Here is a 15,991-nt window from a genome sequence, read left to right on the forward strand (position 1 = left end):
TTGTTCCAAACTAATTATTCAACTTCACTTAATAAGATTTTGGCACTGAAGAAATACTTTTTAAAGTCAAGGGAGTTCCCCTGGAGATCAGTGAGCTGAGTACATTCTAGGAGCCAGCCCAGACCAGTGTCACAGGGTGTGCAAGTGGGCCTGCTCCAAGAAGAGCAAGGAGGTCAGTACTGTGGCAGAAGACAAAAGATGGATGGCCAGTGGTTTCTGAAGCATGAAAGGTGAGCATGCGCTGGATCCTGTAAGGCTTTATGTAATGTCTCAGACAGGACAGACAAGAAGGAGAGGTCACATGGGTTTGGTGGATGTTCCAGGCTAAGAAGACATTAATACAGAGGCTCAGAGTGTAGGTGCCTGGCCAGTTTGAGAACGGAACACTGATACTTTGAGTAGAGTAGGATGTGGGTATGATAGGGTTTGGGCAGCAGTGACACTATCCCACTCAGATTGAAACAGAGATTTCTAGCTTCTATGTTTAGAACATCAGTACAAAGTCCCAATTTATTTCTAATATCAGAGATCACACCTCTACTCTTGCCTGATGCGTCCAAAACAAAAAGGGGGAACTGTAGAGAGCTGCGTAATGCCGCGCCTGAAAGATGGAGCTGGTTTCCGCCTTCCACCTTCCTGATGGTGAGTGCTCTCTGTCACAAACAACTCCACATTTGGCTAAGGCTGAGGATCTGGCTTGCTTCCATGTATGTGGACCTATCTGCATTGCCCACGTGGCATGCTGAGGTTGGCTACCCAGAGGCTATTTAAAGTGGGCTGGCTTTACCCAGGGTCAGATGATTGTTCAAGGTTCCTGAATAAATTGCATTGAAAAAAAAAAAAAAAAAAAAAAACACGCCACACTGGGGGAGCCAAGATGGCGGCACCGGGAGAGCACTGCCTCTGAGAAGCAGGACAACACTCTCCATGCAGCGACCAGGAGACTGAACTCTGGGCCCTAAAACTGCAGCGATCGTCTTTCCCAGGCTGATCGGTGGGCACAAGGGTGCCTGAGACTGGGAGTCCCAGTCGCAAGAAAACCTCACGGGGAAGCAAAGTTGCAAGTCTGATCACAGGTCACCCAGTCTTTCCCTGGAAGGTCTTACGGACCTCGGGTACCCTCCACCATAGCAACTGATCTCCCGCTAAGCTGAGCTGCGCACCCAGCTCACTAGTATAGAAGAGCTGCGTGCCCCAGTACAACAGGGACTGCGAACTCATACCCGAAGAGGGCCCCACAGGGAAGGAAGAAACCGAGCAGCTGGGGTCACCGAGGCTGTACCTGGAAAAAGTCTAGCAGACTGCAGATTGCAAACAGGCTAGTACGGCAAGCCATCACAGATCCGGGCCCAAGCAGGGAGCACAGAGATATAGGGAACCCAGCCCCCACAAAATAGCAGGCAGACACACGCTCTACCAGCCCAGAGGCCTGCTTTGTACCAACTACTCCTTATAGACAGAACTGTGTGCCCCAGACACCAGAGTCTTAGAGTCACTGTCTGAAGAAACCCTCACAAGGAACAAGGAACAAAGCAAAGAGAACGGAAATAGGCAACACAGTATATCCCCAGAAAAGGTCCCACAGACTGGCACAACCCAGGGAACTGCTGTGCCCCAGATAACCTGCTGTTACCAGGAGAGCAGTACTCAACCGCCACAGGTTACCTCTTGGGTTCTGGGGCACAGAACCCCAACCTCAGACCTACAAAAGACTGGGAACCCTGAGATCAACCCCCAGATATTGCTCCAAGGGGCAACCAGTTATCCCTAACAAAACCGACCAAACCACGGGACACACAGGTTAGAGCAGCTGATCACTAAATATACAGCAAGAAACCCAGAAGAAGGGCAGCTGTCTCCAGGACTTTTCCTGGTGAGAGGAGAGCCCTCTTGACTAATAAGGACCACAGTTACCGCCCAGGTCTCTATGCCTGAGGTAAGCTGTAGCAACTCCTGAAAAACACCAGACATCCAGGGACTATACCCAAAAAGCTGGGAAGGCTTCCTTGAGGAAAAACCATCTTCCTGCCAAAGGGATTCTCTCCACTACAAGACTCCAGGAACAACCAGAAACTAAGTTCAAACAACTAAGATAGCCCAATGGGTAGAGGACAGAGTAAAAGTTCAACCAACAAAAGCCAGAGCAATATAGCATCTCCAGAACCCAGTTATCCAGGGGCAAATAGCCCTAGAAACCCCAGCATAATTGAAATTCAAGGAGATGACCTAACATCTATGCTCATGAGGGAGATAACAGAGGAAACAAATAAAATACGAAAAGAAACAGAGGAAGCTGCAGCCAAACAGTCTGTGGCCTTTAAAGAGGAAATGCTTAAATCACTGAATGAAATAAAAGAAACAGTGGATTGTTCAAACAAACAGCTGAAGGAATTGATGGAAAAACATGAAAATGCAGTCAGACAATTGAAGGAAACCAACAAAATAGCTCAAGACCTGAAGATAGAATTGGAAAAAATAAAAAAAAAAAAACACAAATGGAAGATTGTGGAGAGAAAGAACTTAGGGAAGAAAGCAGGAACTACAGAGGTTAGCATAACCAACAGACTGCAAGAAATGGAAGAAAGAATCTCAGGTGTGGAAGAAACAATGGAAGAAATAGATGTATCTGTCAAAGAAAATGTTAAATCTAAAAAATTCCTGACACAGACCGTCCAAGAAATTCAAGACAACATAAAAAGACAAAACCTAAGAATAATAGGAATAGAGGAAAAAGAAGATTCCCTGAACCAAGGCCCAGAAAATATCTTCAACAAAATCATTGAAGAAAATTTCCCCAACTTAAAGGAGAGGCCAATAAGAATACAAGAGGCTTATAGAACACCCAATAAATTAGAACAGAAAAGAAAATCCTCCCACCACATAATAATCAAAACTGTAAGTATACAGAACAAAGAAAAAATACTAAAAGCTGCAAGAGAAAAAGGCCAAGTAACATATAATGGCAAACCCATTAGAATCACACCTGACTTTTCAACAGAGACTATGAAAGCCAGAAGGGCCTGGACAGATATCATGCAGACCCTAAGACAACACAGATGTCAGCCCAGGCTACTATACCCAGCAAAATTCTCAGTCCTCATAGACGGAGAAAACAAGATATTCAATGACAAAAACAAATTTTACCAATACCTACAAATAAATCCAGCATTACAGAAGACACTGGAATTGAAAATACAACCCAAGAAAACTAGCTACATCCAAGAAAACACAGGAAATGAATATCGCCACTACAGTAAAACAAAAAGCAACCAAGCACACAAACATACAACCACAGCCAACATCAAAGTCAAAGGATTTAACAGCCCCTGGTCATTAATCTCTCTCAATATCAATGGACTTAATTCTCCAATAAAAAGACACAGACTAACAGAATGGATGTGTAAACAAAACCCAGCAATCTGTTCTATACAAGAAGCACACCTAAGACACAAAAATAGAAATTACCTAAGGGTAAAGGGATGAAAGACGGCTTTCCAAGCAAATGGATGCAAGAAGCAAGCAGGAGTAGCCATTCTAATATCTGATAAAATACACTTTCAACCAAAATTAATCAAAAGAGATAGGGAAGGACATTTCATACTCATCAAGGGAAAATTCCACCAAGAAGACATCACAATCCTGAACATCTATGCCCAAAATACAAGGGCACCCACATTTGTGAAAAAAAAATTGATAAAACTTAAACCACACATAGATCCCCACACACTAATAGTGGGAGACTTCAACACCCCACTCTCAACAAAGGACAGGTCAACTAAACAGAAATTAAACAAAGAAACAATATCTCTAACAGAGGTCATGAATCAAATGGACCTCACAGACATTTACAGAACCTTACACCCAAACACAAAAGAATTTACCTTCTTCTCAGCACCTCATGGAACCTTCTCCAAAATAGACCACATAGTTGGTCACAAAGCAAGCCTCCACAGATACAAGAAGATTGAAATAATCCCTTGTATCCTGTCTGATCACCATGGAATAAAGCTGGACCTCAATAACAACAGAAATAGCAAAAAGCCTACACATACATGGAAACTGAACAACTTGCTACTATAAGACAGCTGGGTCAGGGAAGAAATAAAGAAAGAAATTAAAATCTTCTTAGAACTCAATGAAAATGAAGACACAACATACCCAAACTTGTGGGACACAATGAAGGCAGTGCTAAGAGGAAAGTTCATAGCACTAAGTGCCTTCAAGAAGAAATTTGAGACAGCGCCTTCAAGCAACTTAATGGCTCACTTAAAAACCCTAGAAAAAGAAGAAGCAGACACACCAAGAAGGAGCAGACTGCTGGAAATAATCAAACTCAGGGCTGAAATCAATCAATTAGAAACAAATAAAACAATTCAAAGAATCAATGAAACCAAGAGCTGGTTCTTTGAGAAAATCAACAAGATAGAGAAACCCTTAGCCAAGCTAACTAAAAGGCAGCGAGACACCATCCAAATCAACAAAATCAGAAATGAAAAGGGGGACATAACTACAGACACTGAGGAAATACAAGCAATCATTAGGACTTACTTCAAAAGACTATACACAACAAAATTTGAAAATTTAAATGAAATGGACAGTTTTCATGATCAATTCCACTTACTAAAGCTGAATGAGGACCAGGTAAATCAATTAAATAGTCCTATATCCCCCAAGGAAATAGAAGCAGTCATTCAAAGTCTCCCATCCAAAAAAAACCCAGGACCTGATGGTTTCAGCGCAGAATTCTACCAGACATTCAAAAAAGAGCTAACTCCAGTTCTCTTCAAACTATTCCTCAAAATCGAAACAGAAGGAACATTACCAAACTCATTCTATGAAGCCACAGTCACCTTGGTACCTAAACCTCACAAAGACCCAACCAAAAAAGAGAACTTCAGGTCAATCTCCCTTATGAACATTGAGGCAAAAATACTCAACAAAATACTCGCAAACCGTATACGAGAACACATCAAAGATATCATCCACCATGACCAAGTAGGCTTCATCCCAGGTATGCAGCGGTGGTTCAATATACGGAAATCCATCAATGTGATCCACCATATTAACAAACTGAAAGAAAAAAACCACATGATAATCTCCCTAGATGCTGAAAAAGCATTTGACAAAATCCAACATCCATTCATGTTTAAAGTCTTGGAGAGATCAGGGATACAAGGCACATATCTAAACATAGTAAAGGCAATATACAGCAAACCTATAGCCAACATCAAACTGAACGGAGAGAAACTTAAAGCAATCCCACTGAAATCAGGGACAAGACAAGGCTGCCCACTCTCTCCATATCTCTTCAACATAGTTCTGGAAGTCCTGGCTAGAGCAATAAGACAGTTGAAGGAGATCAAGGGGATACAAATTGGAAAGGAAGAAGTCAAAGTATCACTATTTGCAGATGATATGATAGTATACGTGAGTGATCACAAAAACTTTACCAGGGAACTCCTACAGCTGATAAACACCTTCAGCAAAGTGGCCGGATACAAAATTAACTCAAAAAAATTAGTAGCCCTCCTGTATACAAAAGACAAAAGGGCTGAGAAAGAAATTAGGGAAACAACACCCTTCACAATAGCCACAAATGACATAAGGTACCTTGGAGTAACCCTAACCAAGGAAGTCAAAGACTTGTATGAAAAAAATTCCAAGTCTCTCAAGAAAGAATTAGAAGAAGATATGAGAAGTTGGAAAGATCTCCCATGCTCATGCCTTGGCAGGATTAACATAGTAAAAATGGCCATCTTACCAAAAGCAATCTATGGATTCAATGCAATGCCCAACAAATTACCAACACAATTCTTTACAGATTTGGAAAGAAAAATTGTGAACTTCATATGAAATAACAAGAAACCCAGAATTGCTAAAAGAATCCTCTGCAATAAAAGATCTTCTGGAGGTATCTCCATCCCTGATCTTAAGTTGTACTATAGAGCAACAGTTTTAAAAACTGCATGGTACTGGCATAGAAACAGAATAGTGGATCAATGGAACCAAACAGAGGACCCAGAAATAAACCCACACACTTATGGACACCTGATCTTTGACAAAGACACCAAAACCATTCAATGGAAAAAAAGATAGCATCTTCAACAAATGGTGCTGGTCCAACTGGATGTCTACATGTAGAAAAATGAAAATAGATTCATACTTATCACCCTGCACAAAACTGAAGTCCAAGTGGATCAAAGACCTCAACATAAAACCTGACACATTAAATCGGCTAGAAAAAAAGGTGGGGAATACCCTAGAACTCATTGGTACAGGAGAGAACTTCCTGAAGAGAACACCAACAGCACAGGCTCTAAGAGCAACAATCAATAAATGGGACCTCATGAAACTGAAAAGCTTTTGCAAAACAAAGGACACTGTCATCAAAACAAAGCAACTGCCTACAGATTGGGAAAGAATCTTCACCAACCCTTTATCTGATAAAGGACTCATATCCAGTATATATAAAGAACTAAAGAAGCTGAAAAGCAGCAAACCAAGTAATCCACTTAAAAAATGGGGAACAGAGCTAAACAGAGAATTCTCTGCAGAGGAATATCGAATGGCAAAGAAGCACTTAAAGAAATGCTCAACCTCATTAACCATTAGGGAAATGCAAGTCAAAACAACCCTGAGATTTTACCTTACACCCATGAGAATGGCCAAGATTAAAAACTCAAGTGACAACACATGCTGGAGAGGATGTGGAGAAAGGGGAACCCTTCTCCACTGCTGGTGGGAATGTAAACTTTTACAACCACTCTGGAAATCAATCTGACACTTTCTCAGACAACTAGGAATAGCGCTTCCCCAAGATCCAGCCATACCACTCCTAGGCATTTATCCAAAAGAGGCTCAAGTACACAAAAAGGACATTTGCTCAACCATGTTTGTAGCAGCTTTATTTGTAACTGCCAGAAGCTGGAAACAGCCCAGATGCCCCTCAACTGAAGAATGGATGCAGAAACTGGTACATCTATACAATGGAGTATTACTCAGCAATGAAAAATAAGGAAATCATGAAATTTGCAGGTAAATGGTGGGACCTGAAAAGGATCATCCTGAGTGAGTTGTCCCAAAAGCAAAAAGACACACACGGTATATACTCACTCATATAGACATACAACATAGGACAAACCCACTAAAATCTGTGCATCTAAAGAAAGGAGAACCAGAGAGAGGACCCTAACTAAAATGGTCAATCCTCATCCTGAAAGGCAAAGAGGATGGACATCAGAAGAAGAAGATAACAGGAAACAAACTAGCAACCTAGTACAGAGGGCCTCTGAAAGCCTCTGCCCTACAGCCTATCAAAGCAGATGCTGAGCCTGATGGTCAATTTTTGGGCAGAGTGAATGGAATTTTATGTAAGAAGTGGGAAATAGTAAGAGCTGGAGAGGACAGGGTCTCCACAAGGAGAGCAACAGAACAAGGAAATTTGAACACAGGGAACTTCCCAGAGACTTATACTCCAACCAAGGACTATTCATGGAGATAACCTAGAACCCCTGCACAGATGTAGCCCATGGCAGTTCAGTGTCCACATGGGTTACAAAGTAATGGGAAGAGGGACTGCCTCTGACATAATCTGATTGGCCTGCTCTTTGACCACCTCCCCCTGTGGGGGGAGCAGCCATACCAGGCCCCAGTAGAGGACAATGCATCCACTTTTGATGTGAACTGATAGACTAAGATCAGAAAGGAGAGGAGAACCTCCCCTATCAGTGGACTTGGGGAGTGGCATGCATGCAGAAAGGGGGGGGAGGGTGAGATCGGGAGTGGAGGAGGGAGCGGCTTATGGGGGGATACAAAATGAATAAAGTGTAATTAATAAAAAAAAAACACGCCACACTGAAAGGAAGTATCTCAAATGAGAGTGGTGATTATCAAAATGCAATGTACTCACATAGGAAATACTCAAAGAAGAAATAAACTAAAAGTTAAAAACACTAGCTCATTTATAATATCAGAATCTTTCACCCTGTTCTCATCCCAGTGGAAGTGAACATTTCAAAACTGATTTGCTCCCATTCTTCCCTATTATGAAGATAAAAAACAAACAAACAAACAAACAAAATATACCAAAGAAGAAAACAGAACCAGAGACCTTCTGAGAAGTGGCTGGTCTCAGGGCTAAAAAAAGGATAAACTTACTCTGAACATTCTGCTGAACAAATGATGGAATCATTAAAAAAGATGGATTTTGTTTACTTTGTTGTGCTTCCTGTAAAATGCTGGGGGCAATGTCCTCTTGTTTTCCATTGCATGTAGCTGTCACATACTTCAGGTGGCTTTCTCTATTCAGAGTTCTAGAACAAGCCAAGTTTTACTTAGATTTCTGGTGATCCTAGTAAAAATGATCTCCTAACTGGCTTAGATTTTATGTCATTTAAAACTGCCTGACATTAGGCTGAACTGACAACTGCCTCTTTTTGGGTAAAACAATTGAGAATCAGAACCTTCAGATGATTTAAGTATATGGTCTGTGCAGAGAGGAGGAAACCCCAAGTAAGTGGATGTGTGTTGATGGCAGAAGCATTGCAATGTCTTTGGCCCTAGGATCAAAGAGGTAGCAGAGTCTTCCTCAGGGGACCAAGTATGAATAAACAGTGTGTGCAGAAAATGTCCATCTGAACTTTCTCCCCAAATATGTTTACGGCCTAAAGACTTCTCCCCTGGAGAGTGCTCCTTCAGATACTTGCTAAAGCTGTCTCATTGATCCAGCTGTATGCCATAAACTCTGTTTCCTTGTTACCCAATAGCTCAGCTCTCTGTTCAATTTTGTAAAGTAAACACTAAGCATCTGGGGATGCTGCAGTTCTTCAGCTGACAGCCCAGTCTGCCTAGCCCATGCTTCCTGTGTGTGTAGCTTTCTGTGTTTGTGTCTGTCTTTTCCTCATTCCCTCCCCACATGAATCAGGTCTGTACCTGGAGTTGTGCAGGATGTGACAATGGCCCACTCATATGTATAAGGAATTTTACATTGAGTCTCAAGCCAAATCTTTAACTATCAAAACTCAGCATCCCCTTCCATCCTTTGTCCTTCCATTTCCACCAGATGAAGTGGGGAAAGTTTATTGACTGACCATGGTGGATACACAGGCCTTCCGGCTCCCTGCAGTTGTTGTTTTAGTGTCTTGTTATCACCATAGTGAACAGATGGCTTGAGTGTTGAGAAACAGTTCTCTTCTTGGCTTTGTCACTAAGTAGCTGGGGACAGTTGTGTGCATAGGAAACAGCTTCTCTTTTATTTACAAAATCAAGAGTTTGAGCAAATGCTAAAATGTGTCTTATCTATCTTCAAGGTCAAATAGTTTAGGATCTGTGTAGGATTGGGGAACTTAAAATATTGATGCATACATGCATATTGATGCATGTATTTGTGCCCTTTATTGATCACAAACCAATTAAGGACCATACAGGACAGGAAGTGACTATCAACTGAAATGGATGCATTAGTCAAAGCAAAACAAACTTCTAGACTTATATATTATCAACAGTAAGTTTTATAAGTGGAAATTCCTTTGTGCAGTTTAAATAAAAACATGCACTTTATTTTTTCCTAAAAGTCTGCTTTGCTTTCTTTATAAGTTATACAAAAGTAAGTGATCATGGGTAATAAATCATTTGTTCACAATGTATGGCTTCAAACTATAAGATTCTTTTAAGAATCTGTAAGAAAGGCTTCAAAAGCTACAGCTCATGCTACCAATTATAACAATGCTAACTTTAGTCAGATTCTAGGTTGTCCTCATCTGCACAATGATAATAATGCCTAATTTGGACTTCCCAATGTAAGCATTGTTATGAAATCATCTGTAGCCTAAGATTGCATAGAAATGGCAAAAATAACCTTAAGTCTTGCAAATCTGAACAACAATATGCAGCATAAAGAGAATAAAAAGTCTATTGCATAATACAGGGAAACAGCCCAGTCACCTTCTATGGAAGAAGCCAGCTCTAAAAACCATTTTATTTAAGTGTACTTTAAAAAGCTGTAATTCCCAGCAAATTCCATGAGCAGTTCTGATATACTCCATAGCAGGAGCTCAAAAAGTAGGCAAGATATTTAAAAGCAAGGGAGGTTTTAGTCACATTTATACCAATTAGAACTTTTGACTACACAGGCTGAATATCCCCAGCCCAAACTTGGTTTCTGAATTCAGAGCCTGGTAGGTTTCAGTTTTCAGATTGGGAATGCTGAATTGGTACAATTTATTCCAACATTCCAAAATACTCTAATATTAAAACATTTCTTGTCCCCTTTCAGATAAAGAGCTTCCTATTTGTATTGGGCTTATCTGATTATTTTAATATTAAATTCAATACCAGCAAAACTCTAATCTAAAAGTTATAAACTACTCTTCTGCAAGTTCTAAGCTACCCAGGCCATCCTTCACCAGTGACTAAGTCATTCTTGTTAAGACTGTTTCATACATGTACATCCAGGTATGCACACATTTCCATGAAGAACTTCACTGCCAATCACTAAAACAGCATGTCCTAATCCATTGTGTAAAGTAAAATGATTCTCCTTTCTAGGCTCTATCAATAATGTATTGTAATATCTGTTGTCTCCCAAATCTTACACTATATTCCTTAGCTTAATCCATCTTAAATAATTTGATCTTTTCTGTCCTTAGAACATGGACAATATCATAGTTAGTTAGCTTTTTATCAATTTAACACATCTGGAAAGAGGAAACCTTAGTTGGAAAATTGCCTCTTCATATTGGCATGAAGGCAATCTGGGGAGTGCTTTTCTTGATTGCAAATTGATGTAGGAGGACCCAGACCACTATGGGTGGTATGATACCTGGGCAGGTGGATCTGAACTGTAGAAGAAAGGTAACAACACAACCCCAGGAAGCAAACCAGTAAGCAACATTCTTCCATAGTCTCTGCCTTAGTTACTGTTTCCAGGATTTTGCCTGGAATTCCTGCCTTGGCTTCCCTCAATGACAGACAGGAACCTGTAAGCCAAATAAACCATTTCCTCCCTGACAAAGTTTTAGTCAATGTTTCATTACCGTAACAGAAAGCAAATTAGAATAGACACTATTTTAAGGATGAAGATACAGGGCATAAATTTGGATCTCAAGGAGTTACGAAAAGAACTAAGTTCTGAAAGGTGAACTAGACAGCTAAGAATGAAGCCAAAAGGGTGAGCCAGACAGGTGACTCTGATGGAGAAAGTTTGCATGATATATCTCTCTTCCTGTGGAGGCTTATGGAGAAATGTTGCCTTTATATTTTTAACTATCAAGTGTCTCCCATTTCTCTCTACACCTAATCTCACCATGGGTACAAGGCCATCAAATGATTTTCAGACATGAGTTTTACTCAATTAAAGCATCCCAAATAACTGTTAAATATTTAACAACCAAACACTGTGATTTCAAATGTCCTACTTTTCTATGACATCTCTTCTCTGTAACAGGCTTCATAATTCCTTCTATAGATTATACATGATGTTCAGAAGTACAGCCACTTAAATACATATGCATCTTATTAATAAATATGAGCCACAGAATGACATTTCTAAGTATTTTTTACCTGATTGTAGACACTAAAAACAAATAATAAAGGGACCATGATTCTTAATTTCCTACTGCCAAGTAGACCCTTTGAAAGCCATTGCAGCAGGACAGAGACCAGGAGTTGGGGGTGGGGAGAGAGAGATTGCATTTAATTGAGAACAGAAAGAAGGTCATATAGCTGGGGATCAGAAAGTGAGGAGGAAATAGTGCATAGTGACACACAAGAGGCAGGAAGAACTATATCATAAGCCAGGATAAGAGCTTTAACTTTTCCTGTAAGAATATTGATGAGACATGAGTAGGTGACAGTTTAGAATTGACATATTTAAAGACTTGCTAATGACTGGGTATATAATGGGCTTAACAAAGCAAGGGCTCATGTAAGAAACAAACAATAAAAAAACAGATAATGCAAAATATTAAGATAATTCTTCAGATCATTTCAGATCTTTCACTGATTTCTAGGCCATTCTGTGATTCTGTTCAAATACCTACCCAGTAGTACTATGGGGGAGATTAAACATTAGGGAGCGTACCATACCCTTACAGAGGCAGAATACAAGGAATGAAAAATACCTAGTCTTTAAACTCTATATTGCTTCTTTGTTAATTGCTAATCATACTTCTATGAATTAGAAACATTAATGTTTCTATAGGATTTCTATGGGAAAGTAAAATCTGATTTTTCTCAGTTCCTTTGAGATACTACAACAAAATCCCTGACACTGGATGCTTTATAAAGAAACTGTGGTGGATGTGCTAGCTAGTGCCATGTCTACTTTACACAAGCTAGGCTAGTGTCTGACGGGAAGAAGGAACCTCCATTGAGAAAATGCTTTCATTGGTTGACTTATAGGGAAGCCTTTTAAGTATTTTTCTTGATTACTGATTTTTGTAAGAGGGCCCAGCTCATTGTGGGTTGCGCCACCACTGGGAAGATGGGCCTGGACAGCATTAGAAATCAGGCTGAGCAAACCATTAAGAACAGCCAGTAGTCATTTTGTTGTTGTTGTTGTTGTTTGAGACAGGGTTTCTTTTTCCTGGCTGTCCTGACTGGCCTAAAACTCATAGAGATCCACCTGCCTCTGTCTCCCAAGTGCTGAAATTAAAGGCATGTGCCACCATTCCCAGCCTCAAGTTGCTTCTGATCATGGTGTTTTATCACAGCAATAGAAACCCCATCAGTAGAAGAGAGAAGGACAAAAGAAATGGAATTCTATTTCGTTCCTTTTATATATTTTAATGCAGTTAGAGCACAGCCCCTGGAAGCATTTTCAAGAAAGTTCCACCTCCCAACACAGCTGCCCACAGGCTGCTTCTAACACACAAATCTGGGGAACACACATATCATAGCACTGGTTATATCTGGGTACACTTGGATTTTTAAAGAAAATAGAAAATGAAATTAAAGACCTAAATTGATCAAGAACACTTGATCTAAAGTGACTGAAAGGAAAGGAATAGAAAAGTATTGGAGGGAACATAACCTATATTACACTTGGCTTTCTAATTTGTTGTAAGGATTTTGCTTTCACTGGGGCACATTTTTTTAAGAAGTGTAAAATGACCAGTCTAACTTAGTGATTTAACTTAGTGCTAAAACTTAATCTTTGAAAGTAAACTGTAAGGAACAGAAGCTGAGAGGCCTCCCACAGACTGCCATGATAATCTAGGAATGATTGGTATTGGTTAAGACCAGGGTGGTAGCAGTTGGCATGGTAGAGCCTGTTGTATTCCTGCTGTATTTTCAAAGGTTGGCTGGTTAATGTGAGAGAAGAGTGTCAAGGATCACTTGTAGGATTGTGATCCCAGGAACTAAAAGGAACAAGCAGTCTTGGGTGGAGAGTGAAGAGATTAGATTTTAAGAAGCATCAGAATCTCAGCTGGGGAGTTTTCTTTTGATCCCAGTGGAAAAGAAAGTAAGCAACTGAATATGAGTTTGCAGTTGTTCAATGGAGATTCAAATACAGTTGCTACTAGCATATAAGCTAATAAGTATTTTGAACTGTGTTGCTACATTTGATAGTGACAGTGTCAATAAGAAAAACTGTGGATGGAATCCCTAGACAATTGGCTGTTAAGGTGAGAGAGACAAAGAATAGAGAAATTTGAGATGGAATAGCAAGAGGGATGAGAAAGAACATGATGTGGAGCCAATCCTGCCTTGTCCTCTGACAGCATCTCAGCTTTCAGATCTTGGAAGCTCTATTTGATATCGAATTTTCTAGATTTGGTTATGAGTCTTTCCTAAGTGCTCCTGTATTATACTGCTGTCATTACTTTTAGTTGTTGTCATACTATCTCTCAGGGATCTGTACTGACTCATTTCTTCCTGTAAACCATAGCTTCTTTAGAGAAGAAAAGAAAAGTATTCCCAGAAATTACCTCCATGCTTATCAAATGGTAACTTCAGAACACCAATGGCGGATCTGAATTAGTAACTGGTATTTAACATTACAGACATAGTCATACTGAGATAAAAGGAGTCTGCTTTGAGTATTAAGTGCAGTACCATACATACATTTATTTAAGTTTATTTTTCTTTATAGTTTTTTCATAGGGAAATTTCCAGCATTACCTTGTTGGTAGGTTTGAAGTTAGGACTTTTTCATAAGGGAGCAGGAAGAATGAAAGTAATACTTACTTTTTAATGTGTGAACATGTGCACTAAATAGGACCTTCACAAGCTACCTAAATATTTGATGTTCCTTACAAAATTATGAAGCAGGACATTCTCCCCAAGCATGGTTGGATACCATAAAAAGCTAAAATGATACGCTCAGGATGCGAGGCTAAGCACTGCACTCAGGGTCAGCCGCTTTGGACCCAGAGAAGAGCATGTCTGATTGCATGCGGGTTGATGCCCCAGGTCCCGCCTCTGAGAAAAAGGTATCGGACGGGTCTGATGCTCTTTGGGTGGATGACACCTAAATGAACATCTGTACAAAGTCCCAATTTATTTCTAATATCAGAGATCAGACCTCTACTCTTGCCTGATGCGTCTAAAACAAAAAGGGGGAACTGTAGAGAGCTGCGGAATGCTATGCCTTAAAGATGGAGCTGGTTTCCGCCTTCCACCTTCCCGATGGTGAGTGCTCTCTGTCACGAACAACTCCACATTTGGCTAAGGCCGAGGATCTGGCTTGCTTCCATGTATGTGGACCTATCTGCATTGCCCCCGTGGCACGCCTGGGTTGGCTACCCAGAGGCTATTTAAGCTGTGGGCTGGCTTTCCCTGGGGTCCGAGGATTGTTCAATGTTCCTGAATAAACTGCATTGAAAAAAAAAAAAAAAGAAATAAAAAAAAAAAAAATAGCAGAACATCACTTACCGGAAAGTATAGGAGCAGAGACCCAAAAAGTATTGTTTCCAACAGGATGAGGCCGGAAGCTCTGATGCTCTAGAAGACAAATTAAGAATGTCATTGTTAACTTCATTTCTAGGCAGGGAAGATTTATGCTATCGTAAAAAAATGCTTCAACTCTGAGAATAGTACTCTTCTGGGGGAAATTAACTAACTAAATAAAATCTAGCTAGGGAAGTCTGACTATAAAGTGATGACAGGCCTAACAATGTCATCAGTGACTTCATGGAATTTTATTCTCTGTAGTGTGAGTTACTGAATAGTCTGAGAAGTCAAGAGCACGACATTGACTTCTGAGAAATTGTAACTCACACAGATCTTTTCTCTATTTCTGAGACATAAGCCACCAGTGCCCTAAACCATTTCATGGACACCTGCTAGGTCACTGTGGATGGCTAAAAAAGCCTTGGAGTGTGAGCTGTAGAAGGGCCTGGAATCTCAGTGGTGTAATATAATCTCCATAACAGAGCTTCATTGTGTAAATGATATGAATCATCCTACATATAAAAGGTTTCTTGCCTTAAATATTATTTAGCCTGCAGTCAAAATCCAAAAGACTAAGCTGCTTTCAAGTAGACTTCCTAACACTTAGTTTCTAAGCATGAATGTATCTAACAATCTTATGACATTTGTTATAATTTACAAAATAGTAAATTCCTATAACAAAATAGGGTTGAGTCAAGATATAAAATACCAAATCAGTCTTAGCTTCAATGAGCTAACGTTTCAAGATACGGTATGTACACCAAATAAAAAAAAATTACAGTCACTCTGTAAAATCCTCATGTTTTCATTAAATGTAATGTAAAACATGCATACAAATTACCAGCATACAGATGTCTTACTTAATTGGAAAGTTATATAAAGAAAATTAATTCTGCAAAAATCAATATGCTAAGAATACAAACTATAACAGCACATTATATCTTTTTGAAAATGATCTGAAAACTGGATATCCCGAAAAAGAAAATTCTAATTTCTCTTCCAAAATCTTGCAGAGTATTAAACACAAAGAACTGCTTTATGTAAACCCTCAAAGGAATTTGGAACTAATAGTTTTAAAACATTGTAGAGTGTCAATCAT

At 39.9% G+C, this 15,991-nt stretch overlaps 1 protein-coding gene across 1 annotated transcript in view; it reads right to left on the bottom strand.

Annotated features, from left to right (window-relative positions):
• Gpr158 (G protein-coupled receptor 158) overlaps positions 1-15,991 on the bottom strand; it is a 561,148-nt gene that overhangs the window by 182,214 nt on the left and 362,943 nt on the right. The window contains exon 5 of the mRNA XM_060373102.1: positions 14,875-14,943. Within this exon, the coding sequence (XP_060229085.1) occupies positions 14,875-14,943 (69 nt within the window). The remainder of the gene's footprint in view (positions 1-14,874; positions 14,944-15,991) is intronic.

Source organism: Meriones unguiculatus, chromosome 19, assembly GCF_030254825.1.
Source record: "Meriones unguiculatus strain TT.TT164.6M chromosome 19, Bangor_MerUng_6.1, whole genome shotgun sequence".
Lineage (NCBI taxonomy): Eukaryota > Metazoa > Chordata > Mammalia > Rodentia > Muridae > Meriones > Meriones unguiculatus.